The sequence below is a fragment of the Achroia grisella genome, unplaced genomic scaffold (assembly GCF_030625045.1).
Source record: "Achroia grisella isolate CSIRO2021 unplaced genomic scaffold, CSIRO_AGI_Agris_v1 utg308, whole genome shotgun sequence".
In the NCBI taxonomy this organism is placed as follows: domain Eukaryota; kingdom Metazoa; phylum Arthropoda; class Insecta; order Lepidoptera; family Pyralidae; genus Achroia; species Achroia grisella.
Genome location: NW_026712791.1, coordinates 2,020,715 through 2,048,604, shown reverse-complemented (window position 1 = coordinate 2,048,604; position 27,890 = coordinate 2,020,715). Strand labels below are relative to the sequence as shown.

The following is a 27,890-nucleotide window of genomic DNA, read 5'->3' as shown; positions in this document are numbered from 1 at the left end:
AATTTACATTAGTAAATACAATTTACTAGTAAAATATTATTTATTATTATTACTGATTACCCGGGCCGCATACTGCTATTTACAAATATTTCTAAGGGTCATAAACATTACATTTGAACTAAGTACAAAGACTTTATATTGTAACTAAATGAACTGATATATTTTAGCAAAAAATCTATTTAACAATTAAATAAAGACGAATGTAACTATTAAAGTATCTATACACTAAATGTGGAGCCCCATAATGTAGTAAATATCCTTATCAATAACTAATGACTAAAATATAACGATGAAGGGTGATATAATTTGTTAGTATCATGGGTATACTAATAACACTCAAACATTTTTCACACATTTACCTTATTAAATCATTGATATTAAATACACATGGTATTCGCAAAAGGACCAAAGTGATCTTCACAGATCAAAGTAATGGCAGGTTCTCGAGTGGCCCTGTGTATATAAATATTGTGTCTGTTTGGGCGACACCAAGGTACACGGATAACCTCAAGGATAATTACGTTGGAGAGAGTTCAATAGATTCGAGGGGAAATACTTGTTCATCAACTGGATATAATGGCTGATATCACTAGTGTCTATTATATCCTAGTACACACTAGGTGATAAACTTCGAAACAATACTGTTGAAATACGCGGTGCCGACTAGAATGTTTGCTGTAGTTAAGTTTATATGGCGGGTAAATTTCTCCTTTCGCTTGTTGTCAGATCGGGATGCCACACGTCTACGATGAGTACCAGCCTCGTACCGGTGCCGTTATGCCATACTTCGTGTTCGAAGCTGTCGTCGAACATGAACACTTTACCGACTTGCCACTGCCTAGAATATTACAAACATATATTAAATTGTTATTTATTTACACTTAATAGTCAATATAATATATGTTCCATAAATAAACATGAGTAAACCTTAAAATTTTGTCAATAAATCTCAAATATTATTTATATGCGAAATTTCGTGGCAATCAGTGAGAGGTAACAAACAAACTTACATTCATTTTAATATTAGCAAAAGAATTAATGTGAAATACAGTGCTAATTTAATCTTTTGAATTCATGTGCAACACACAAATTATTATGTTTATGTGTGGGCTAGATTAAAAATATGTGTATTAACATACCTAGTTTTTTGGTCAACTCTTATAAACGTATCTTTGGTATTGCTTAGGCCTAAGTGCATTCTCAAACGGCAGTTAGTTGGGCCGACATGTGGACGCACGTGCGTGCCCGGCTCGATGGCGCTGAATTTAATTTGTCCGCGGCGGCAGCCAGCTGCGGCCACCTCCGCTCGCACTATCGAGCACGTAACTGGCGCTCTCTTACATCTATTTGGGATTTCTTGACCCCGCACGAACAAATCTAACTGCGACCATTCGCCGCGCTCCTTCAACCCCTCTTTTTCTTTTTCATAAATAGCCTTAGCAGCTTCTCCTTCTTTCAATATATCCTTCCACGACTTTTCTAATGCTCGTGCGAGATTTGCGTAAGGAGTTTCGTTGATGTTCCACCACGGCTTGCTTTTTAATCGAGGCACGTTATATAAAGAGCGCTGTGCAGGTGACAAGAAATGTCCTAGAGCTGCCCCTCTTTTATGAACTTCGTGTGCCTCTGCATGTCGACCGAGTAACAGTAAAGTGTCGCCATAGTGATAATAGAAGCGAGGTTCGTTGGCTGGACCTGAGTCCCCTTCGAGGGCCTTTTGGAATGCGATTAGAGCTTCTTCTAGTCGATTATGTTGAGTTTTCAAAATAAATGCATAATGAGCTAAAGCGACCCGGTCATCGGGCCAACGTTTTAGCGTCTCTTTTAATTCCTCCTCAGCCAAGTCCGCCCTGAAGTTGTTATTTTTATTTATTAGTAAATTATTAAGTTACTATCACATACCAGTTTGTACCGTTTCATTTTATAAAAAAATAAAAGTCGTACCTGTTAGCCATTAGGAAGGAAATTGTCAAATTATTTCGGTACTCTCGTTCGTTTGGAAATCGGCGAATTAATAATCTGTAAACAGGCTCTGCACTTAGATATGTTCCTGAAAGTATACAGAATAATCAAGAGATTTCACGGTTTCGTCCTCCAGTTCAATGAGCTTTAAACAGTGTCAATTAGAAGTATTTATGTTACTTTGTATAAAATTTTTCAATATTATTATTAAAACATTTAGTATACTTAAATACTAAATCAAAGTATGAAATGCTAACCTCTGAATCTTATTCGATCCAGCGCACGGTTGGTGATTTTGAGTAGTTTCTTATCGGATAGCTGCTCGTTCATCTTGAGCAGATGTAGGTATGCGGCGATGGCGCGCGACAGTAAGCGATTGTCGCGGCGCGCTTCGGCCTGCAGGTCGAGCAAACGAGCCGCCGCCCACCGCGCACGAGCGCTGTCCGGCAGCGCGGCCGCCGCTGACTGCACGCGCTGCATCACCGCCGCCCAAGAACCCTCCGCGCCAACAGTTAGTACACAACACTCGCACACATCGTACACACACGTGATTTAGTTCGACCACGCTGATATACATTTTTTTGACCTTATCATACCTATTACCATTAACTGTTTTTCAAGTGTCGAAATATAATGATTTTATTTTATTAAAAAAGAAATACTTGGTTATATCAGGCATGGTCTCACGTACACGTTTCTAAATCTAATTGAAAAGGCATCGGTGACGCCCCGGGGGAGAAGTACGCGGGGTGCGGGCGAACTTCCCAACCCGGTGGCGCCGCCGACGGCAAAACAGGGAAAATGGCACAACGAGCAAAGTTTTTAAGTGAAAAATTAATGCAAAACGAGTTAGCCTAGCCACTCCTGAAATCGAGTAACATTATATCATTATAAAACTAAACTTGTGTTGTATAAATAAAATAAATAAACAAAATTGTTGGTGTATTCAGAAAGCAGATAGTGGGACAAGAATATATGCAGTGCAAGAAAAATTTATACAATATCGAAATGACAATATCCATGCAAATAAGATGTTAATTTGTATAAGTAAATCAACTATTTAGTTTTAAACAACACCTATATTATTATTAAAGACAAGATTATACTATTCCAAAAAAAAAACTCAATCAGAATTTGAACCAAAGCAACAATGTATCTCATATGTGGTTCTTCAGTGAACTCAGCATTTTACAACAAATTCAGGCAATTAGATGATTATTGATTACACAAACAATTCAAAACTTAACAAGTCACAATTCGTACAAGCAGAATACACCAACATTATACCTGAAGAATTGTACATAATCACAATAATTTCATAAATAAGCCCCGATAGAAATTTGTATTGACACTCCTCGAAATTGTCAGTATTAAACTAAAGATTTTGGATGATAGTAATTTTGTAAGTTTCGATTACAACATCATAAATAAATTAATTAAAAATATTTATCAAAATACCTGTTGAAGTTGGTCCTCAACAGAGTCGAGCTCTTGGCGCCAAAAGGGGTCATTTGGTTCCCCTGGCCACTGATCCTCTATGCTGTTACCTCCGTCTTCTAAAAAAAATAATAATTCTTGAATGTGACATATTCTAAATACATATACGGATCATATATATATATATATACATTGTACTTATTCTTCATATATGCAGTTTTATTATACATCATAATTGTCATTATACATATTGTTATACTATTATTTCCTGTTTTCATATGTAAGCGCAATATCTACGCAGTTTGAAGATAACATTTTTGAATGGACTATTATTTATAACGACATGCGAGTGGGTAGTAATTTGTTGCAAGCGCATGTTCTGATATCTATTACTTGGCAACTAGAACACAACTTAAACATTTACATTATAAAATTATTATACACAAAGTACACGTATATTCTATTATATTAGAGTTCTTTTTACATACTAATCGATAAACTAAGATTGAGCTTAATTTAAGCTAATAAACAATTACAAATTTGAACAAGTTGGTGTTTCAGATTTTTAATATTTTTACACTGTAAATACGGCAATAAAAGTCGCGGTGAAATTATCTATTTAATGTAACCTTTTAATGCGTATAGCAGTATATTAGCAATGTTTATCTACCTTTACCTTTCTTATGTACCATCGTTGTTTTCTACCAGTCTCCTATAATGCAGAAATGCTAGTAGTAGATATAGTTTCAGTTCAGTGACAATCGTTGCTATGACGTACTTAAAGTTATAAACTAGCTACTAATTATTACGTCAAATTTAATAATAAGTATGTTTACTTTTATAGGTATGGAAAGTAACTAAGTAATGTAATTTATTTTATACAACAAAATTATTTTAACTCACATCATGTTAGTGAAGCCATTGAATATGTTAATATGTTAATAGTGAAGACATGCTTTGCCATCGCTATGTAAAGGAAACACACAAAATGGATGTGTTTACTATGCTTTTGTCCAGGCCTCTCAGGTTCGGGAAGGCGACCGTATTTAGCTTCCAGACGAGTTAAAAGTTCCACATCATCAACATCCGAGATATCATCTTCTTCCTCTTCTAGTTCTTCTTCTAGTTGCTCGTCGTCTATTATTTCAACGTCGTCCGGGTCCTCTTCTTGCTCTGGTTCAGGTGGAGGAATAGCATTTTCTTCGACTTTTGGGACATTTTCTTTTACCGTTTCCTTTTCTTCTAAAACTTCTTCTTCGTCCTCTTCTTCGATTTCTTCTTCGTCACTATATAGTTCTTTGTCTTTTGGTACTTCAGAAGCCTGTGTAGTTACAATAACCTAGAATAAGAAGGAAAGAATTTCTGTTATACGTAATATATCATTCTTAATACTCAAAACTTCAAGGATTTTCAACTGTTTACTTACCTCATCATCGCTTTGTTTTTCTTCTTCTTCGTCAATTTCTTCCTGCGGTGGCAGAGATGGTGCTTTGAACTGTGGCGCAATTTGTGATATTATCTCCTTAACCATTGGCTGAGAACTTTCTTCAATGATGGATTTCGGAGCTATTACAATAATATGACGTTTAAATGAAATATATTAAAATTGTATTACATTGGTTTTGAAATAATAAATATTGTCCTACCAGGTGTACGGGATTCTTCTGGTATCAATGTCATACGTCTATCCAAAAGAGGCGTCTCTTCCCTAACAGAACGCTCTTCAGTAGCGGGTTCATCTGTTATAGAAAACGTTGCATCTTTAGTTTGTATGTTATAAATATAGAAATCATAACTTTTAACCACTGTTGTACTAGAAATCGGTAGTTAACCCGGTATAGTAATGCTTTACTTTATAGATATATGAATATGCAAAAAAGATATACATATGTTTTGAGAATTTGATGCAATGAGCAATATAAAGTAATATGTAAGAAAGATATTTGTGTTCTACAGATAGTAAGGGCATGTACGCACCGCGAGGCGCTGTGGCCCGTCGTATGACCGCGTGTGTGGCGACCAGCAAAGCGCCACCCACACTCAGCTTCAGCCACACTGCAACACACGCGGCAGACGTTTAGCAGAAGGCTACACAGTCGTCACTATTACTGGTGAACTGCGATTCAATATCCATGTCTCAAGTAAGGCAGGACAAGGCAGATAACAAATTTTACGGTAATTAATGAATAAAAATCCATACGAGTAAAACTATTACTATAAAAGGACATTTTTGAACACTATTCGACTCGCATTTATAATTCATGTTTTCGCTTGTTAACTAATGTTCTACCTAATCAAGTATGTCCAACTGGCCTTATGACACGCGTCCCAAGGTGCTCGTAGCTAGTAACAAATATGGTAGAAGAATAGAAAAAGTCGGAATATTTTCTTCCCAAGACGGTTTTAACGAGTTGTTTTATTTTTACACAGCATACTTATTAATTATTAGAATAAGCACAGAACCCTGTGGGTAAATTTAATATAAACATAAATATTCCCACAGTCCGTAAATATCATAATTGTAGTAAACAGTCAAAATCTGGTGCTTTGATGATAAAGGCAAAATTTGGCAATACAGTAAACAATTAATTCAACAAGTTTGCTTAACATTATTAACTTAACACGTCGTCATATCTATAGTTATGGTAAATAAATATACGAGAATGTGATGCAGTTCATATTTATATTTTTTAATATTATTATATATTACGAACAAACACTAGCAAATTGAAAGGGATAACGGTCTGCACGTACACACGACATGAATAATTAATACAATTAATTGTGTCGGTTATGGTACACCTGACAAGTTGCCACTCCGAACAGATATGATGATATTGTAAATATTTTCCAGAGACGGTATTGGCTACATTGCCCGTCTGTGTATAGCATAACATACAATAGGATATATATATATAAACGTAATTTGCAATATCAAGTTGGATAAAGCTTATTTGGGCCTTATCCCGTGGTCCATGTATGGTATAAGCAGGAGATGTATTATTTAAAAACAAGAAATTAATGTTCAAGTTGTGACACTTTAATTTTACTCATGAAATCAAAGTATACAAGACAGTACGAAGAGAAGTATAGTATGGTGATGTGATAGTCTTTATAACTGTGGAAATATTGCCAGTTATGTTTACCGACTATGTTCAACGAACAGGTGACTCCAACATAATAATACTATACAATTCTATTCTTATTAATTCTTAAAAATATAAATACAATGCTATAAATTAATAATTAAAAAGGCAATCATTTAAGATCTTGGGTTATTTAGAATTACCACCATAATTATAAAGAATAATGTGATAGTTACAAATAGTATTGGATATGAAGATGTGATGCAAAGTTGTTGTGTCTGATTATAAATATGTATGGTAGTTAAGGAGGTAAGAATCTATCAGACATTAGAAGATGCTTAGAACAATAAATAAAATAGCTTTGCATTGAACATTAACAAGAACGTTGTGTAGTCAGTAATAAGCGTTTACTAAATTAAGATTAGATTAAAAATCTTTCTTACTAGTATTATAAATTGCAGACAGATACAGTCAGTCTGTTTGTTATCTTTTCACAACTAAACGGCTAAACGCATATTAATAAAATTTTACATAATGAATATATATTTCACTAAAAAAAATAATCTGGAAAGGATGAAATAGGGAATGAAATTTTGTGCCGATGAAGTCTCGAGCAACATTTTAATTTGTCCTTGGAAAAGAAGACGAACGGGTATCTACATCAAAATTATTGAAATCAAATTTACATCAAGTAAATATATTACAAATCTTGAATATAATTAAAAAATTAAAATTGTTGCAATGCTTTACTGCTGGAAACAACTAAATTGATAAAAATCGACTACATTGTATGTCAGTCTAATCCCTTATTATTATGGGTAAAAAATATTCTAGGTACAGGAAAATTATTATGAATTGATATTTTATTATGATTGATAGGGTTTGGTCAAAGTCCTCGTCTGGAGTAGTCATAAAGAATAATAGACACAACCTTCCAATTCCAAACAGTTACCCACACGTCAGCTTTATAACTAATTTTGTATAGGGTAGTTTTAGAATTAATTTTTTAGAATTTTGTTTAGATATTATAAAGCTGAAGAATTAATTTGGTTGAAGGCGCTAATTTCAGGAACTATTTGTATGAATACAAAAATATTTTAGTCTTGCATAGCGGAATTATGTAATTAATATTGAGAACCAAGAAAGGCTGTAGGCTATATAACAGCAGAGCATAAATGAGAAATGTTGTAATACCGGGAAAAATGTGACATAGATGAAGTTGCGCGGGCCAGCTAGTTAATACTATAAAATTATATTACAATATTTTCATTAAATCCCCAACTAGAAAGAATTTCACAACGCATGCTTTTTGCTGACATATAAATAAATATGCATAAATGTATAAAGATATATTTTCTAATTTTTTAATTTTGTATATTTAGGTAATGGTGTGTTCACTGAAGATACCAATATTAAATTTTATCGATTTATAATATCAGTAAGTGCTTTGCTGTTGATACAGTTGTTTAGCGTAACAATCGTTCAATAATATTAGAAATATTAAAGTACGATATCCCTATCCGTATGCATGAACGACAATCAAAACGATATTCTTATAAATAAAGGGGACATTCATAAATTATGACACAGTAATTTCAGTAACTTTTACCGACACCCTTCTTATAGCTGCGTTTGTGTTTAAGTACTAAAATTCAAAATATTATGTAGCGAAATCCATTCAACAATCCATGAGTTTTATCACGTAGTTTTTTTCGTGCAAATCATGACTTTGTACTAACCTTTCCCCCTTAACGTATGATGAAATTAATAAATGGGCCCTAATAGTCTGATTATAAATCACAACGGAACACTTTGGTGTAGGTATTATTATTATTACATTTCTATATTATACTAACACTACTATATTTACTTATAATTAAAAACAATTATACAAGATTCATTCATTACAAGTATAATAATAAGTATATGTAATATTTTACATATTTATTTTATACAGATTGGCATTTTCTTAACAAAAAAATTGGAAATATTAAATATCTAATTTTAGATAACATAATGATAAGTGACAGGGTTGAAATAAAAGATTATTCATCGAATGAACGTTTATTTTTACAGCTTTCAACGACAACATAAATTTAAGTGAGTTTGTTGCATTGTTAGTGCTATTAGTGTAAAGCTTTGGCAGAAAAATGTAAGTAGGCAAGAGGTTGTTTTGATTATTGTCAGGCAAAATAGCTCATCATTATGCTAAGCATCACAGGTATAACTAGGATGGACAATACGGTAAATTTTTTTTTTACTAACATTATTCTTATTTTGCTTAGGTATAATATTCCTACGGTAATGTGTTCTATTATTTTTACATAATTGGAATAACAAACAAGCTGATGACCAATGTAATGGTAAGCATTAACCGTTGACTATACACATAAACAGCACTGGACACATGTTATAATTTTACACTCATAATATAATAGCACTTATGCATTGCCATTTCATAAGACTTATCCTGAAGTTTCATTGCATTAATAGGTACATTCATTTATTAATATTGTGCTTGTAATAAAGTTTGTTTAAATTAATAACTATTGACTATGACTTATATTGTCTCTATTGATAAATAAAAAGGAAAGGTAGTTAAGTGTAAACAGCTTCTTTAACAAATTAGAACCCATCCTAATTACTTCTGTGTATGTTAAGTTGTAATCTATGTAAAGATTGTTCAATGAATTTCAGTACTCACTGTGTGATGACTTTTCCTTTTCGCGGCGAAGCTCTTCTTGTTGTCTCTCATACTCTTCCTCTTCAGTGAGAGTATCTGGTGGTTGTTCAGATGATGCTTCTTCCTCCACCTGTAGTTATATACTAGCATTGTAACGTTTAAATTAAATAAACTAGAAATAGAAGTTTTTATGAGGAAATAGATTGTAAATATGTATAATATTGATACCTTTTGATTAGAGGTACTGTTTTAAACGTACGTTTTTAAAAAATGTATCTAGTTAAAGGGGACCTAAGCTTACAATTGTCTTTATAATAGACATAAAACAGTATTTTTTTTCTTAAATTTTGAATTTCATCTTAAGATGTCCTATCATTCAAAATTATTTTCTTTTTATAAGTATTACTTTAGGAATCATAATAACACAATATGTTTGAAAACATTTTATATACAACTGTCTGTGACAGAGTAGTATATAAAAATTGTTTCCAGTCAAAAAATTATGACTTTTATATTTCGCAATAAGCAGTTTATCATACCTCGACATAGGGCTTTCCAGCAGGAATTGTTATGCGTTCTATAGGGGGCTCTCCATCATCCTCTGCTTCTAAAAAGTCTTCATCAACATCAGGTTCATCATCTTCTTCTTTGCTGGTCTGGATTTCGTTCGTTACTTCTACAATTAAAAATCTATATATTCTATACTATAAATTGCATTTATCTACATACATACAAAATATTTAAAAAAAGATATAAGGACCTTGGCTTTTGTCATCGTTAAAATCTTCCTCAGGTAATGCTGGTAGTTCCGTTGAAATAGGTTCTTCATCAGGTAATTCCCTCTCTATTCTTTCTAACTCCACCTCCGTATCTTCTTCTTCTTCTTCATGCTCTTCATCCTGAAAATGTGTTTATAACAATAATGACTATATATTTTTTATATATACATTCTGCATACGAATCAATCATCATCAAATTTTTATTTCTTGTAAGAAAAGCTAACTGTGTTTCTAGTCATTTAATTATATCTAAGCCTATGGTACAAAATATTTAACACATTCACGCCTGCGCTAGATTGCCTCATTGGACGCCGTGTACCACTGGTGGCCTCGCGCCGCCAGATGAATCGTAGCATCAATTAGAGCGCTGCGCGGAGCAAAAAAAACGTTAAAGTTGGCCCCGGCGTGAACTTAAATATAAATATTCAAGTGTTTTTACATTGAAGTGAAAAAATAATTACTTTAGAAGTATGTATTAGCATAATATGAAGGCTTAACAAATACAACATTATTGTTATTTTAATACAGAAAATGATTCGGGTGTTGTAGCTCTGAGGTGTTACATTTTGCACTTAAAACAAGCTCTGAAAACATCTAATGTCTCAAATCAGTATAACAAAGCAACACAAACAACAAAGATTTAATTATCTAATATAATGTTGATTTAATTTACACATGTTATAGCAAATGTTACAATGTAACATCATATTTTATTGTTGAAAAGTCCAGTTTGTCGTAGCCTAAAATTTTACTTTTAGGAGTTACATTAATTATAAAATAACTCATAATGACAGTGATGCATCATGCAAACTTCTGTTTAATTTAGTCAAGGTGCGATTTCTCCTGTTGTGAAATTTAGATAAGCTTTAGAAGTGTTAGTGCCAATATTGCCAATATAATAAAATTTTTTATTAAATCTACTCAATGAATCAAAAATCACACTCGTCACAAATTTGGTTGCACCTCATCATCTTCGCTGTCATAGTTTTCTTGTTCTTCATCATCATTAGTGTTTTCAGTACTTTTATCATTATCAATGTCGTTATCATTTTCATTGCTATCATCATTATCGTCATTATAATGATTTAAGTCTACTTCTTGACTATCATTTTCGTCTATTGTCTGTAGGTCGTCATTTTCATCATTATCTTCACCATAATTTTCTTTATTGTCATCTCCGAAATATTTTCTATACCTTGGTAGTTCCTGTATATCCTGCTTAAATTTATAATATTTTACATTTTTAATTCTGTTTAATACAATTACCTATACATATTCTGTAACATGTTACAGGAAGATCCCACCTCTTCAGATTCTTCTATATCATGATCTTCATCCTGCTCATCATCCTGTTGTTCCTGATGCTCATCATCTTGATCTTCTTCGGTATGCTCATAACCATCGTCATCATCAGATTCTTCATAATTGCTTTCCTCATTATGACCATTATCATCTCCTTCTTCATCATGATCATCATTCTCATTGTGATCAAGTTCATGATCATCATCTCCATGACTATTTTCATCATCCTAGATATTAATAAATTTTGCAAAAAAAATAACTTTAAAATTGATGATCTAGGTAGGTATTTTAGTAGTTAAAGAGTATTAAATAATTCTTATTAATAAGTTGTTAACTACCCCATTTTATAAGTGCCAAATGTTACTTCAGACTACTGTTGAATGGAATTTATAAAAGCAATTACGCAACAAGCACCCATAATTGGGTGTTTTACCATAACCATAACATTGGCTACAAACTTTTAATTAACATCTAAATGAAATTTAGATTTTAATTAAATCATGAAATAACACTACTGCATACATATTAACTTAACTTATTTATTACTATTTTCTAATTATCATAATGTAACTTACTGGATGATTAAGCTCTAATGTGTGTTCATCATGATGGTCATCATCAGGCACATCTTCAAGCCAACCCTCCAAAACACCAGAGTAACGGGATTCAACAGAATTAGCTTCCACTGTTTAGAAAAGTAATAATTATTATTTGTTATATCTCTTATAATATACACTGATGACACAAAATATATATTATTAAACACAAAAATATTAATTATAATTAGTATAGCTCTATATTCACTTTATAATTCTACTTACATTCTGTAATGCCCCTATTTTCCAAAATGATCAATCCAATAAGAGTAATTAATACAGCCAGCAGAGAAAAGAATATGATCTTGGCACACCAATGACCACCAGTTCCATGGTCATGCTGGGAGTGTATGAACACATCGCCTTCACCAAATACAGCTGCTGTACCACGAGGTTCTTCAACCCCTAAGTCATCTGTTAACAGTATATATAATAAAATAAATTATTTTGGGAATCTAACAATATAAGTAAACGTAATTGATACTCGTCTTACCTTTTTTTCTTTTTTTGTCTTTACGTTTTCGTGGTTGTACATCGCCTGACATGGTTCGCTTTGAACTGACGCTCCGTAGGCGACAGAGACGTGCTTATTGTTTCATAACCCTGGGTAAACAATGGAATTACAATGCAATGAACTTACAAATAAAAGATCACGAGATAAATAAGGATCCAAATGCGCAATTTTCATGAAGTATAAAGGAAATTTTGGCGCACGATGAAAATTTTAAAATAACCTACACATGAAAGTACGACCACAGCTTTAGAAATTTATTTTAGATTTTAACCTAAAAATAACCGGCGAAGACAGCTGAGACGGTAGATGGGATTCGTAGCTATACAATACCTACCACAGAACACCGATATTCTAGATACATACTGCGTCAAGGCACAGACAAATCTGTATTCGTATTTTACATAAGTAATGACAATGTATTTAAAGTAATCTATATTTTAAATACTATGACTTAAAAACTTTACTTTTGTGTACAATTGAAAATTACAATATTAGTTAAAGGATAAGACTTTATTTATATTTTTAAGTTATAATGAGTGACATTACTAACTAACTATAATAATGTCACCTAATCTGTCGGTCATTGTCAATGCAGTTTTGGTTTGAAAATGAAAAAAATAATTCACACTTACTAATAAATTGGGTATTTAATTTGTAATTTAAAAATGTAATTATAGAATCATATTTTTAGTTTGTGAGGTAGTTATTTCTTGAACTCTGTGTCTTTTGTGTTTAAAATTTTAAATAACATAATGAATATACTATAATAAATATTGCCGTATTACTTTTCCTATTTAGTGTGATATTATAGAAAATACGGTTTATAGTATTACAAATTATCACACGATTTTATTGTAAAGGTCTGTAGGAATCATGAGTGAAATAGTAGTTTTATTTGATGGATTTTCCGTTATGAGCGGTACGGACGAGATGAAAGCTAACTGCAGTTGCACACTTATAAAAGGCGATCATAATATTATAGTGGACACAATGACTGCTTGGGATTCCGATAGAATCGTAGATGGTTAGCCTAGTTCTCTATAGTACAATATTATTCATACATTTATTATTGTTAAATATGTAATTTTTATTTAGATTACACTTAATTTGCAGCTCTAAAGAAACAAAATATTACACCGGAGCAAATAAATTATGTTGTATCAACACATGGTCACTCTGATCACATAGGAAATAATAATCTTTTTTTAAATGCTAAACATATAGTAGGATTTAGCATTTCCTTTAAAGATATATATTATGCACATCCCTTTGACAAAGGTAACATATATGTATACTGATAAAACATTATTTTAATGAGTACATAAGTTGATATATAACAACATTTCTGATTTAAAGGTGAGGAATACACTATTAATAATAGTGTTAAGCTCATACCAACTCCAGGACACACTCTCTCTGATGTCACAGTTCTTGTAGTATCAAAAGATGCAGATATAGTTGCTATAACTGGTAAATAATATTTATTTATTTATTTGTAACTTGTAATATGTAGTTCTAGTTGTGACAATATTTGAAAAAATATGGGACTTTTCAGGAGATTTATTTGAGAAATATGAGGATATAGAAAACCCAAATATATGGCTTGAAGCAGGCAGCGATGACCCAGCAGAACAATTTAAAAATAGGTGTAAAGTAGCTAAACTTGCAGACTGGATAGTACCTGGCCATGGTCAAAAATTCAAGGTTACAGAAGAAATGAGGGAGCTATTAGGGAGACAGGCAGGTGATAAGTTGTCAGAAAGAAATGTTAAATAAAGTTAACAATTTGATATGAAAATGTTTATATTAAAAGACACATGTTACAAGTACAACTTTATTAAAATAAACAAATCCAATTATTTAAAAACTTGACATTGCATAGTGTTTATAAGTAGTGTCTCCAAACTATGAGCATGAGCTGCAGCTCAGTATTTATCTGTGACCATACACAAACTGCAGTATTAAATATTTAATACTGTAGTATTTAATAGTAATTACTAAAAAATTTGGAGACCTCTACTTTAAAAAATATATATTTGCATAGATAGATAAAATAAGCACACATATTAAACACTTAGAAGAACCCTGTGGTATCTATTATAATCTTAATTAAAGTATACCCAAATTATATAATATATGTGGTGTAATAAAACTATATTTTTATGGTGTAAAATATAGTCTCAGCAACATACAATTTTTTTAATTATATGCTATTTATAAAGCTTATAAAAATGCACAATTGTCAAATGTAAAAACACAACTTGTTTGTATTAGAAAAAAAATTAAGTAACTTTTATACAGTACATTATTTAAACTGGTTTTATAAACCTTAAACACATATTATTTTAGTCCCCTGACACACTAACAGAATTAGAATTAATAAAGATGTCTATTAGTATGTCAGACTAAAATAGAATAATTATAACAAAGTAATTACAATAACAAAAATATAGAAACAAACAATATTGTGTAATTTAACACAAAAACAAATGGGGTTACATTTGAAAGAATTGTGGTTTATTAATAATACAAAAACATCCACATTAATGTACATACATATATCCATTAAATAGATCATGTAATACAAAATTAATACAAATTTAAACTGGTTGGTATAGTCAACAAATTTACTACTCTAAATAGAATTTTTATACTGTAGACTAGATTTAAAATAATGGAAATTTATAAGAATAATATTATAAAGAGAAAGATAGTAGTTCTCAAAAGAACTTATATTTTCAGATCCAATGTTACCTTGTATAATATCTTTGCTTATTATACAGGTAGGTAGGGTTGCTAAAAATTTTAATTTTTATGCCATCCTGTTGTCCTGTTTTACATGGTTATTTTGTCATCTAAGAACAATAACTATAATTTGTCAGCTTTAATTTGAGTACTTTGATAGTGTAAAATTACAATTAGTAATTTTCAGGCTAATGCCAGTCAACCCTAGATACATGTAACAAGCACTTAATATCACATGTTTAACACATACTAGTAGGATATTGGGTCACTTATTTGACTATTATAATATAGGTACAACAATTAAAAGTGTTCATTACCACTTCAGTGGTATAAAATACAATACACTGTTACAGAGTTGATACAAAGTAGCAATGTTATAGTCACACCGGCCAGATTTTAATATATATATAATCATTTATAACTAAAAAAAATACAGTTACATATTGTGGCACTATGAGCTTAGAAAACTTCTCTACTATCTCTACTCAAGATCTACATACATAGGGTTTTTGATCTGTTGAGGCGTTATTGCGAGAGATATTGATAAGAGCTATATTTATATTATTGTGTATCTATATATTACTGCCAGTGATACCTTCTACAGAGATCCTTGTATCCACGTGTCCAGGCCACAATTGCTGCGTGCAATAATTAAAAGTTTTGCCTATTAATTAAAAAGAATCTATTTACTATCATTTTATATCACAGCCGGGAATCACTAATGCTACAAAGCTCAGACATGCCCATATCCATTCCGACCATTAATTGACAGCTGCAACCAAGAGAAATACAGAAATAATAAACAAAATATATAGACTACATAAATATTATAATATTTTAGCAAACAAGAGAATAGCAATAATTCATAATGTACTTTTCACAAATCAGAAAACTCTTATCAGTTGGAATTAAAATGTTATGGGTAAATTCATATTATATTATCATGTTTTTTTTTTCATTAAAGGTAAATAAATTTACGCATTAAATATATATTCTTTCTACCTGCGGATCGATACTTGTAGGTACTGGTTGCTGCTCGTCAATACATAAATCGGAATCTGAGTCAGTTCTGCGAAGGCTATTGTCCTGCAAAAATGACGAAGAATAAGTTTTTTATAAAAAGACAATTTGGCACTTATAAAAATATCAATATATTTACCGAAGCACTAACATATAATGAATTAACCAGAGGCAATACATTATGATCATGGGTCGACCATCAGGTATCCTTCAGCTTGTATGTTATTCCATATAAAAAAGAACTGTAATACTAACTCCTTGGGTATACTGGTGTGTTGTGGTGAGCACGCGCGCTACGGGTCTCAAGAACCCCGGTAGTGTTTCTGTGAGCGGCGGCCTCGCGTGCGTCAATAATGGTTTCAGCAATTTGGAGTCCACTGCGCCCCAAAGTCGTGCGAGACGTGCCTTATCACCACCATTACGTGGTCCCTCCTGTCACATACATCAAATACATAATATTATTACAAGTATAAATAAAAGTGCAGATATAACATTTCATCTATATGTAGGGTTGATGCAATATTTAAGAAAAGTGATTGCAGTCTGCTGTGAATGAGAGTATTGGTTACTATTTACTTAAAAGTTTAATGAATAAACTATACTTGCAAATTTTATTGTACAAAATTAGTAGGGTAACACTGCAACAAGACATTATGTTTAAGTTTCTACAACATTGTATTTTATAAAGAAAAAAAAACAAACTACATAACTAAAAGTTTTAAAGACAATTATTAGTTTATTAATATAAGTAAGGATGGTTGATATTATTTTTTAGAAAAGTTAATGCTAACATGCCATGCAAGTGACAATGCCTATTTGTGTCTCCTCTCTAGCATACATTAAAACAAGATAAATTTGAAACAAAATTTTAAATAATGTGTACTTTGAATAGAATACAATTAGGAAATAGAAGGTGTACATACGTTGTAGTTGTTTAGATGCCAAGGCAAAATAACTTCATTATCTCCTTTGTCCCACTTAACTATCATGCGGCCATTCTAATATTGAAAGGAAAATCAAACAAAATAAAATCGCATGCAAAATTAAAATAGCAGTTATTACCAAGTAAGATGTTATATAAAACCTTATTTAGCCGCCAATTGAATGTATTGTATATTAAGTAACATCTACAAGTGAAAAATAAAACAATCACATAAATTAATTTATTTCGAAACTAAAAACTTGAATAGCCTTTTAGGTTTCGTATAGCATCGAACTTACGATATGATTCCAGGAGCTACAGAATATTTTTTAAAGAATTATAAACAAACATAAAACTCTTTTTAAATTCTTTACATTATGAGTAGTGCTGTCGCGTTTTGGATATTACAAATGTACATTAAAAAATAAACTGTACCATAGCTAAGTGTAAGTACTTATTAGAATGGGTTCTATTTTGAGAATTATATGCTATATAAACAGCAGTTACGGTTGGAGAAAAAGATTAGTAAAAAATAATGAAAATAATAAAAAGATTAAATATTTTAAATTCTCAAATCAAAAACCAACTGTCAACCTCACAACCGGTTAGTAGACAAGCCATATAAATGTAACGCGTGCAATATGCGTATTTGTTATCATAAAATGGTCGTGCATCGATTTATTAGTCTTACTGTTGCCCTGTCGCAACTGGCCGGTTGCGTAGAATCCATATTGCGAAGACCGAACCCTATGTCACCGGGCTGAATAATAAATACATTTTAGTATGCCAGCATATGTACAAAGTGTCGAAAAGCCAGATCAAAGGAGCTTTTTTAGCAGGCTGCGGTTACAAATCAAGTGAAGAGACAACCTAGGCTGATTTCATATTCTTTGAGAATGTAATAATGTAGAGTAACAATGTAAAGATATATTAGTACAATTCGATACGATTCCGTTGTCCATAACTGGTAGAGGGCCCCTCAAAGGAAATTTTGTTCTAAGTGGTACTTCCAAATATAAGCGCCTCGTCACTGTCTATTTGAACTATCGAAGAATAACAATCAAACACTTAGGTGTTATGGTAAGGATTTGTAAGTATTGTTCATGTTAATTTTTAACCTACTGAGTTATTAAACCTTTTCGATGCATTATTGTGTTGAAATATATGTATATACTTAATGAACATGAATAAATACTTACAAGTTTCGAGTTGTTTGTAGGTATATATGATTATGCATTAATCTGCCTTAAATTTTATAATAGTAGGTATATAAAAAAAAAAATTATTGATATAAATGTGGAACATTACAAGGTTATATACCTTTCAATGCAGCGTTCCACATATATAACATTAAAATTCTTATAATTTAAAAGAATATAGTATACAGCATTGTATACACAAACGAATTTAATCCTTCACCTGTTTTAAAGCAGATTTGCGAATGAGTATGTAATAAACGCCGTGAGATTACAATACAACTCATAAAGCTTCATTCAAGTGCGTTCGTATTTACAATACGTACCGATCCGCCCGAGTCCGTGGCCTGGTAGAGCTGCCACAACAATGACTTATTAATTATATTCCAGGTCCATATGCGCAGTTTCCATAGTGCGTTATCATATGTGACTGTACAATGTGTGCTACTTTCAACCAATTTTTCTATAGTGCAGATTTTGAGAAATTTACATCCTGTACATTCAGCCAGAGATATATTTAATGGTTTAGGTTTAGTTATATGTAGTTGAATTAGATGATGAAATTGTAATTATGATATAAAAAAATATAAGTTCCATGAATCAAAAAGATCCTGTAAGGATCTTTATAACATATTATATATCAATTTAATTAGATTAACAATCTTCTGGCTGCATGCTGGTTTAAAAATTGTCTATGCAAATAATTGGCTGTAGGAGGCACTCAATCTTATTAATAGAACTGCGTGGAAGCGTGTTTAATGACTTGAACGGAAAACACTACGTGGCAATATCACAATACGTAAAATAATGCAATGATGTTTGTAAATATGTAAGTACGATTTATTGATATCTCAGTGGGCTTATAACCACGATTAGGAATAATAGTTTACATGGTTATTTATTAATGTCCTATAATATTGAATACTAAGAAAGCACTTTATATGGTGAACACGCATGGACAAATAATGAAGCAACAAAGAGATGTTATCGAATTACGTATGTACCTAGTACTTAACATTTTCTGAACGATTGTTTTTTCTACCTGACATGTACGAAACAAAAATAATTAATTAGTTGCACAGCAATCCTAAATTTTGGTGCTGCTACATTTCGTACAATATTACTAGTAAAATTAAGTCAATATATTTATAGAATAACTTACACTCCTCACGTCGCGATAGGGAAGGGCTTCATTCTCATCATTCTGGCCTTGTCTGAAAATTTATTTGTATATATACAAAACTCAGATGCAGGAAAATGCTAAATGTCTTATATTATACTTCAGGTAGCCCTGTAACATTGACTACAGCAGACAATTTTCCAGTTTTATTATAAAATTGCTATATTGAGGGAATTTGTTTGGAGTTAAAACCTATTTAACAATAATGACATATACTCATTTTTGTAAAATACAATTAATTTTTGTTAAACTATCTGTTGTAGCAGTCTGTATGTCTGTGATGCACACAATGTAGCGCGCGGAGTATAGGTTAACGTTCTAAAATTTAAACAATATGTAATGGATAATTTTATGACAAATAAAGGTATTTATCTCTCTCATCGTTTCGACTTGGTTGCGACTGGCCCTGGTCATGAGCTGACTGGAGTATTTTTTTTTATTGGATTAGATTGTTTGGGCTATTAGCAGATGTGTAGCACCTGTAGCACTGCGACCTACATAGATCTATTGTGCTCGCCCTTTTCAGAGTTCGCTACCTAGACCCGTCAGGGACAAGAATTGAAGGATATTCTTAGGAGCGATCGTTTTTATCTCCTCGGGAAAGAGTGTAAACCTTCCAAAGGAGATATTTCGTTTATGCATGAGTGGGCTACAACCACATACGATGTGAAGCGGCGTTTCCTCTTCAGTTTGACAGAATCTGCAGATACTTGTCGTGCATAGGCCTAGTTTAGCCATATGCTTGTTTAATTTGCAGTGTCCTGTGAGGGCCCTAGTCATCATGCATATGTTGTTTTTACTCAATAGCAGTAGTCTATTGGAGTATTTGGTCGAGAAGCTCGATATTAGGTCTTTTGAATGTGTTAATTCTGGCTTTTCTTGCCAGTGATTTAGTGCTTCTCGTTTGGTTATTAATTTGAGATGTCCCAGTTTTAGGCAACGAGGCACACCACAGAAGGGTTCGGGGCCCAGTTGGACGGTTTTTGCCCCTAACTTTGCCAGATGGTCGGCATTCTCATTGCCTTCAATATTTGAATGCCCGGGGACCCATCTCAGTATAATATTATTTCTGCTTCCTACTTCATTTAGTAGCAGAATACAGTTTCTAATAAGTTTAGAACGGATTTCGTACGAGTTAAGTGCTAGTAGAGCAGCTTGACTGTCCGAATAAATGTATATGTTCTGATTGATGTAGTTGAGGCTTAGGATTACTTCCAGACATCTAATTAAGGCGTAAGTCTCTGCCTGAAAGATTGAGGCGTATTTTCCTAAGCCTATATAGTTGCAGATTTTGGGTTTTACACCGCATATTCCACATCCTACATCATTTCCTATTTTGGACCCGTCTGTAAACCAGACTAGGTCATGCTCTGAGTGAGTCGGTGTATGGTTATTTTGCCATTCGTCTCTTCCAGATATTTCGATTTTGTAAAATTGTACAAATCTGGGAATGCCTGAAGACAACATGGCACCATAGTGTCATGTTGTCTTCAGGCATTCCCAGAATAGGATCACTCATTATCGAGTCTTGTATAGTTTTTATGGCCAGGGAATGCCAAGATATCCTCCTTTGGGAACATATTCTATATGACTGGAGTAACAGCGAATGTCAATGTTGATTATATAATATATTATATATAGGTTGACAATTTGTTCAACTCGCGTTATTAGATTGTCCGACGATATATCACGACACAGTACTCACGGTATCTACACTATCCAGTACACTTATTGACTGATGCTACCGAACATGTTTGTATTCATGACTGTATTCCACGCTGATATAACTTTAGACCATCTTCCCGGTCAAAATTGGGGTATTTCTTTATTTTTATGACCTTCCGTACAATTCGTGGTGATCGATAGAGGTAAATACGTTTATTTGGCATAAATTTATTCATGCTAAAACCCGTTTAACTATATTAATAATATGTACTAAACGCGATTCAATATAACAATAATTCAGACAAAAACAAATATGAAAATTCCAGTTAGTGTTTATTCATAAATACTGTAGAAATAACTTACCCGGTGGGTATGCGTAAGTATGAAAGTGCATATGTAGAGGCTCCACCTTGCAGAACCACAGTTGCAATCACTATTAGTGACGTTGTTGTTAACATTGCTTGCCTAGCTTCTGAGACTGTGTTGCGGATCGCCAGAGCAAACGACATCGCCCCTCGAAGTCCTGAAGAGTTCAAATGTGTAATTTTTCAGCCCATCTAACAATTTCGGTGTAAAAGAAAATCCATAAACCTCGACCGTTTTTGTCTAAAAGTGTCAATGACGAAATAAAAATTAACTAGGTGCTCAGAATGGGAGGGAGGAAATAAAGAGTTATGTTATGGTAGAAACGTATTTGAAATGAAAATATGAATTGTTTCTTAGATAATGTATTTAGAACGTGTTTTAAGGATAGTAAGTGTGAATTATTCTGATACCTATAATCAAGAAAACGCATCTATCTGTTAAATTAAATTATTTAATAATGATATTAAGAGCACAATTTTCAAAATTATGCCAAAATAAATAAATCTTACCAGCAAAGAAGAGCATATGCTGGAAGTTCATAGGTATCGGTGGTTTGCGGCCCAAATTTAATAAGAATGACAGCGGGTATATATTAACGGCACGTCCTAGAGTTGATGTAATCTATAAATATTGGTGAAGGAGAATTAATTGTAAAGTACTGTTTAATGTTTTATTTGTTAAATAATAAAATTTCTTTTTAATAGAAAGGCCACAGCATAACATTACAGAAACTTCTAGTTTAATAATTTAAGATTTTCTTTCACAAAAAACAGACTACAGCAATAACTAAGTTTGTATCGAACACAGTAAATCTTACTTGTAAATTTTAAAACTTAAATTTTAACCTTGATTGTAAAAGTTATTACCAAAAAACTTAATACGCTACATAGAATCGCGTATTCTTACTTGTGTTGGGTCATTCAATTGTGGAATTCTTTTTCCGTCTATGTTTCTCCTTCCTAAAAAGGACGTGATAAAAGATATATGCAAGCTGTGAAAATATTATGTGCCAGAATGGTACTATGATGACAGTACTTTTTAAGGGCCATATTGACCGCTCATCATCAGTTATGAGTTATGACAGTATAAGATATTACAGTACACATACGATTTTTTTAATCACTTAAAAAAAATGTTATTATCCCATAATTCTTAAAATTTTCCAAAGGATACAAATCCAGCGATGATGAACCACGGGTCAAAGTGGTGTTTAGGGAAGGTGAACATAGAAACGCCTATGTATGTGAATATAAAGTTCTCAGCTAGGAAGTTCAGGAGTTCGAACAGTTGCTTGGTTCGGTTCCTTGAGTCCGATGACAAGTTGTTGTAAGTGTAGTGAGCTTGACATATACCACAGAATAGAACCGCTACCACTCCTGTAAAATTGAAAAATAGTTCATTAGAAAAATTATCAATATAAAATTTACAAATAATATTTTAAAATATATTTTCTTTATTAAAATAAAACATTAAATTTATAAATAGACATTTTCATATGAAATGAATTATGACGGGTAGTAGTCATAATCTTGATTTTTGCAAAGTGAAATCATAGAATCGTATAAATAAATGTAAATAGCTGAGATTAATTTCCATTTGATTTCCGTTCCTGAGACTTCGATGCAAACGTAGTATAAATAAAAGAAATAATCCTTAAAATTCCTACGGCGGAGAGTTAACAAGCGAGCAATGTGATAAACAGATTGAACTTCAAAAGCAGAATTGAAAATACCGCGTAGATAAGTGTTGATATTCATTTAAAAATAGGAAAATATTTGCTATTTTTTACATGAATATCAACACTTTCGGTGGTTTGTAAAACTATTGTATCGGACATGAGAACTAAGGATACAGAAATTAGTGTATGTCTAAAAAGTTACAATACTCTTGTTAAAAAAACTGGTATGCTTTAGTAAAGTCCTACAAAATAATAAAGCAGAAACGACAATACGAATTAGTATGGGGTAAATATTTTTTTTTGTAATTGAGCAATGTGAGGTGCTAATCTGATTCCTATAGATAAAACATTAATGATTACTATTAAATAACAAATTTGTTAGAAACATGTTCAGGATAAACTCGTCTATCTAACCAACAAATGTTATGCTAATGTCGTGTACATATATCATTAATTTTGTTGAACGTTGAGATGAGAATAAATTATTACTATTAAAAAAATATCCAACATTTACCTGTTAGCTCACAAACTTCAGCAATAAGGAAAGCCGCGTATGACATGAGTACGAAGAGCGACGACTCCAACAATGGCCATTCTCTTACATGAGTAAATTTAGTCATGTGTATTTCGATTAAGGTATTATATTTTAACAAATAATTACTATATCAGTATATCAGGATTCATGTAAAATGTGTCAATATTGTTTTACATAATTGTGTGTTTTAGGTTGAACAATATATAATATATTTAAGTTTTAACATTCTTGATCTCATGATGTACACAATGAAATAGAAAAAAAAATTGTTCATTTATTTAATATATGTAAATTCGCTATACAAAATAGTTTTCTAAGGTATACATATGAATAAAGTATATTTTGTAGGTTTGCTCAATACTTCGGAAATATATTTATCAAGTATTCGATTTCAATATTTAGATATGTTTTGTGTTTTGAGACTTGACATCAATAAGCATAAATAATAAAAAGGATATCAATGCTGTCAGGCAGCCCATAAAAGCACCAATGAGCAGAGAAAGGCTGAATATTCCAATGAAGTCTCCAATTGCCGCTAAGAACGCAGTAATTTCAAATCCGCCATCGTTTGAGTATCTTTCCTCATAATTTTGTATGGCACTGCAAAACAAAGTCAATTACATACATGATAATATAAATAATGATAGAATCATCATCATCATCATCTCAGCCCGGAAGACGTCCACTGCTGAACAAAGGCGGGAGGCCAATGATATAATACTTTCATTGAATAGTAATGTAAGTAAATGTATATTAGAAAATACATTAGTAACTCTGGTGACATATAGTTGTCCCTCATTGATATTCATGTAGCAAAACAAATATTTTTCCTTAATATTTTTATTATATTATGCCAATAGTAACATGCTAACTTATTTTATGGAACAAAGTATACAATTATATTATTTATAATTGTTATTGCTAGGCAGTTAGCAGACTTATTTATATTTTTAAAATTTATGCAAATAAATAAAGTTTATTACCCGCTGAGGACCAAAGCGACTGCATCATTAAGAACACTTTCGCCAAAAATCAAAGCGTAAAGATTGACATCTACCTAGAAATATAATATCAGATAGCACAATTATGAGATTAAATTTATTTGAAATTAACAGAGTATATAGAAAGCACTAACATGTTTTAAATGTTTATTTCAAATAAAGAAAACAAAATATTATAAATAGATAGTACAATTTTTTTTTTAATAAAAGTAGTATTTCTTTTACTTTTAATTTAATTACATTTAAAGGTATTCTTTCTTGAAATAAGTTGTAAGTAATTAGTCTACTCTGAAAAAATATTTTTTAGTACTGATATTGGTATTCAAGTTCACCACATTTTACTTACAAATTGTCATTTAAGAAGCATTTGTAATAAATTGGGGACCTAACTTAGGATAGAGTATATATTGGATTAACTTTTTTAATTATTTGATATTAGGATACTAATTTTGGCTCAGTAAAAATGGTTAATCTCTGTTACGATACTATACACAAAAGCATTACTTCGCGTTTTATTTTATGCAAGAGGTAAAACTGATGTTATTGGAATATTATAATATATAACTATAATTAAATTTACTTACTTTTAATTGTGAAAAAATTGCTAATATAGTTAATGGATCCGTCGGTGAAATTAATGCACCAAAATACAGAGTATCTAAAAAGGTGAAGCTTGAGGCCAGAGATGCAGGCATCAATTGTACACAGCCATACATAAGAGCACCAATGACTAATGCAGACAATGCTGTTCCTACCATAGCAAATGTTAGTATTGCACCCAAATTTCGGAAAAAATATTTCTGAAAATGAGAAGAATTATATGTTAATATATATGGATTTAGATACTTCATATATGTGCATCCGCTTTCCTATCTTTTTTCCTTAAGATTGTAAAGGGAGAGTATAACCAGAAGTCACTGAATAACATATACCCAGAGATGAGCAGAATTAAGAAATATATATTTATAATATGGATCATCTTTCGTATTTCAAATGCATGATCATATAACTGCTATAAGGATGGTCTTAAGCCATCTATAATAAATGAAATATTTTTACTTTTTATTTTAACACTAAACAGTAGATACTTACACGTTTGAGACAATATCCTGCATGAAATATAATAGGAGGTAAAATTATGTTAAAGAATATCTCAGGGTCAAAAGTAGCTTTCAGATCTATTTCATTTTGTTCTATATTCACTATTTCTCCTCTAAAGCTGTATGCATAAGTTTTGTTTGGTACAGGAACTTCTAAAAAAAATTATACACTGAAATATACTACAAACAGTGTTAAATATGGTAACTGTCATAATATTTAATTTATTACATTTGTCATTACCACACTAATTTATGTATATAATAATATAATATATATATAGAATAAATAACATATTAAAATATTAGTATAGTCTCTCCTCTACTAGAGAAATGTAAAGTTAAAGTTATTTGGAAAATAAAATTCTATATATTTATTACAATTGAAGAGTAAAATTTCTCACTTGTACTATCAGGGTGTGCCATTAAATATGTGAGAAAACATATGATAACTATATATTCTTTTGGTTTTAAGTATGTCCTATATATAACATATAAACAGTAATGTTAAAAATATAGTACTTTGATGAAAAGCACTTTATCTACTAAGCATATCAAAATTACTTTATTTCTATTACAGCCACTTATAATATGTCAAATTTATTATCATCTCCAAAATGTAGAGCCAGTCATAAAGAACTAACAAGAAACTAATCTGTTTTTATAAAAGCTATATTAAAATAGTGCACATGGCTACAATTTACAGTTATAATAAATGTAAGGTGAACAGTAACCAAAGTATGTACATAAATCAAAATAATTAAATCAGTAGTGTTGACAGAAACACAGACTTCACAATAAAATAATTAATCATTACTACACCTGTATATTATAGGATCTATTACATAATTACACAATGTTGTTGTAATAATACAATTATTATAACTTGTAACTGTCAGTTTCATAAATTCCCACCACAACATATAATTTAATATGATATTATATGTAACATAATTTACCTTATTACTGTATCAATTTTGTACTATATGTATAGAATAAACATTCTTGGAATTAGGATTTTGGCTGTCATAAAAATTGATCAATTCTATTCTAGACATCTTTAAGATATATTTTAATTATAATAGTTTCAATGTTGAGCTTACCACCAGATGAGATTTGTATTTTATCTGGGAAATGGAACCACAGCATGTCCGGTGGCACTGAGAGGTTATACTTGCTCTCTGGTGCAGGGTGAGCATCAATATGTGTGACTTCATTTGTACTGCCTCCATAACGGATTATTGCACCTACTATTAAACCTATGAAAGACACATTAGTTACAAATTATAAACCATCCTTTAATAATAACATTTCTTTTAATGTATAAATAATTTAGCACCATACATACATACATAACACCATAGGTATATATTAATTTAATTAGGTAATTACATTCTTCTAGGACTCAGGAATACAATGACATGTAATTTCATTGAACTGTTAAAAAACCAAGGTCTAGTGATAAAAAATAATCATATGATGCACCTTTTATAAAAACAGGTATTTACCATATATAACAGCTAATCCTGTTTCGTTCAGCCAGCTCACTCGACGATGTTTAAACACCCAAATAGTTAAAACGGTCAGAGTTAGAAGACAAGTGTAAATTAATAGGTTTAAACTGTCTATACGATGTAATAGAGTGGCCTTTGCGTCTAGCGCAATATCGGTGCCTGAAGCTCTACATACTGTAATTGTGTACGAAAAAAACGCAAAGATAGTAAAAAAATAAACATTTGCCATGATTAACGCAAATTCAGCAAAATAATATCACATTAAATAATTATCATCTATTAGCAATTACGACTCAAAACGGGAAAACGAATTAAAATAACCTAATGTTTAGAAACTATATGAACAATTATTGAACACAAATAGATACGTATTAAAAAGTTGCAATTTCCTTGAAAATTCGTCGCTTTGTGTATTGAATAGTGCATAAAATTTCAAATAATTATAAGGACCTTTAGTACTGTTTACGCATATGGAAGTCGTACATGACAAAGCAGGATAAAAGATATAAATTGAAACTATATAACTTTACTGCCTAATATCTAGTGATCTGTCAAAGTCCACACGAAATGTCAGTTTATGTTGTTATAAATTTTCCAGTTTCCTTCAGACTC

General features: G+C 31.5%; 3 protein-coding genes across 4 annotated transcripts; 1 reads left to right on the top strand and 2 right to left on the bottom strand.

Moving 5' to 3' along the window:
* Window positions 1-6: 6 nt before the first annotated feature.
* LOC131843469 (aspartyl/asparaginyl beta-hydroxylase) lies at window positions 7-12,678 on the bottom strand. 2 transcript variants are annotated; one of them, XM_059192120.1, is made up of 18 exons: window positions 12,584-12,678; window positions 12,339-12,448; window positions 12,071-12,259; window positions 11,825-11,934; window positions 11,252-11,476; window positions 10,911-11,165; window positions 9,929-10,067; window positions 9,708-9,844; window positions 9,190-9,298; window positions 5,377-5,454; window positions 5,046-5,138; window positions 4,826-4,965; window positions 4,402-4,738; window positions 3,421-3,518; window positions 2,220-2,460; window positions 1,945-2,050; window positions 1,140-1,850; window positions 7-838 (listed from the first exon to the last, which is right to left on the bottom strand). In XM_059192120.1, exons 2-18 carry the CDS (start codon window positions 12,388-12,390, stop codon window positions 688-690), a joined length of 3,171 nt encoding a protein of 1,056 aa, XP_059048103.1. In that variant the 5' UTR covers window positions 12,391-12,448; window positions 12,584-12,678; the 3' UTR covers window positions 7-687. The 2 variants fall into 2 exon arrangements, with proteins under 2 accessions (XP_059048103.1, XP_059048104.1); XM_059192121.1 differs by lacking the exon at window positions 5,046-5,138.
* Window positions 12,679-13,064: 386 nt separating this feature from the next.
* On the top strand, window positions 13,065-14,511 carry LOC131843485 (metallo-beta-lactamase domain-containing protein 1). Its single transcript, XM_059192154.1, has 4 exons — window positions 13,065-13,383; window positions 13,473-13,637; window positions 13,716-13,829; window positions 13,915-14,511. Exons 1-4 carry the CDS (start codon window positions 13,233-13,235, stop codon window positions 14,133-14,135), a joined length of 651 nt encoding a protein of 216 aa, XP_059048137.1. The 5' UTR covers window positions 13,065-13,232; the 3' UTR covers window positions 14,136-14,511.
* Window positions 14,180-27,692, bottom strand: LOC131843487 (sodium/hydrogen exchanger 7). The gene is made up of 17 exons (XM_059192156.1): window positions 27,273-27,692; window positions 26,868-27,023; window positions 25,760-25,920; window positions 25,252-25,467; window positions 24,650-24,723; window positions 24,125-24,266; window positions 23,646-23,751; window positions 22,627-22,829; window positions 21,963-22,074; window positions 21,451-21,610; window positions 19,405-19,456; window positions 18,569-18,598; window positions 17,738-17,806; window positions 17,048-17,122; window positions 16,380-16,556; window positions 16,107-16,190; window positions 14,180-15,742 (listed from the first exon to the last, which is right to left on the bottom strand). Exons 1-17 carry the CDS (start codon window positions 27,505-27,507, stop codon window positions 15,677-15,679), a joined length of 2,118 nt encoding a protein of 705 aa, XP_059048139.1. The 5' UTR covers window positions 27,508-27,692; the 3' UTR covers window positions 14,180-15,676.
* Window positions 27,693-27,890: the final 198 nt, after the last annotated feature.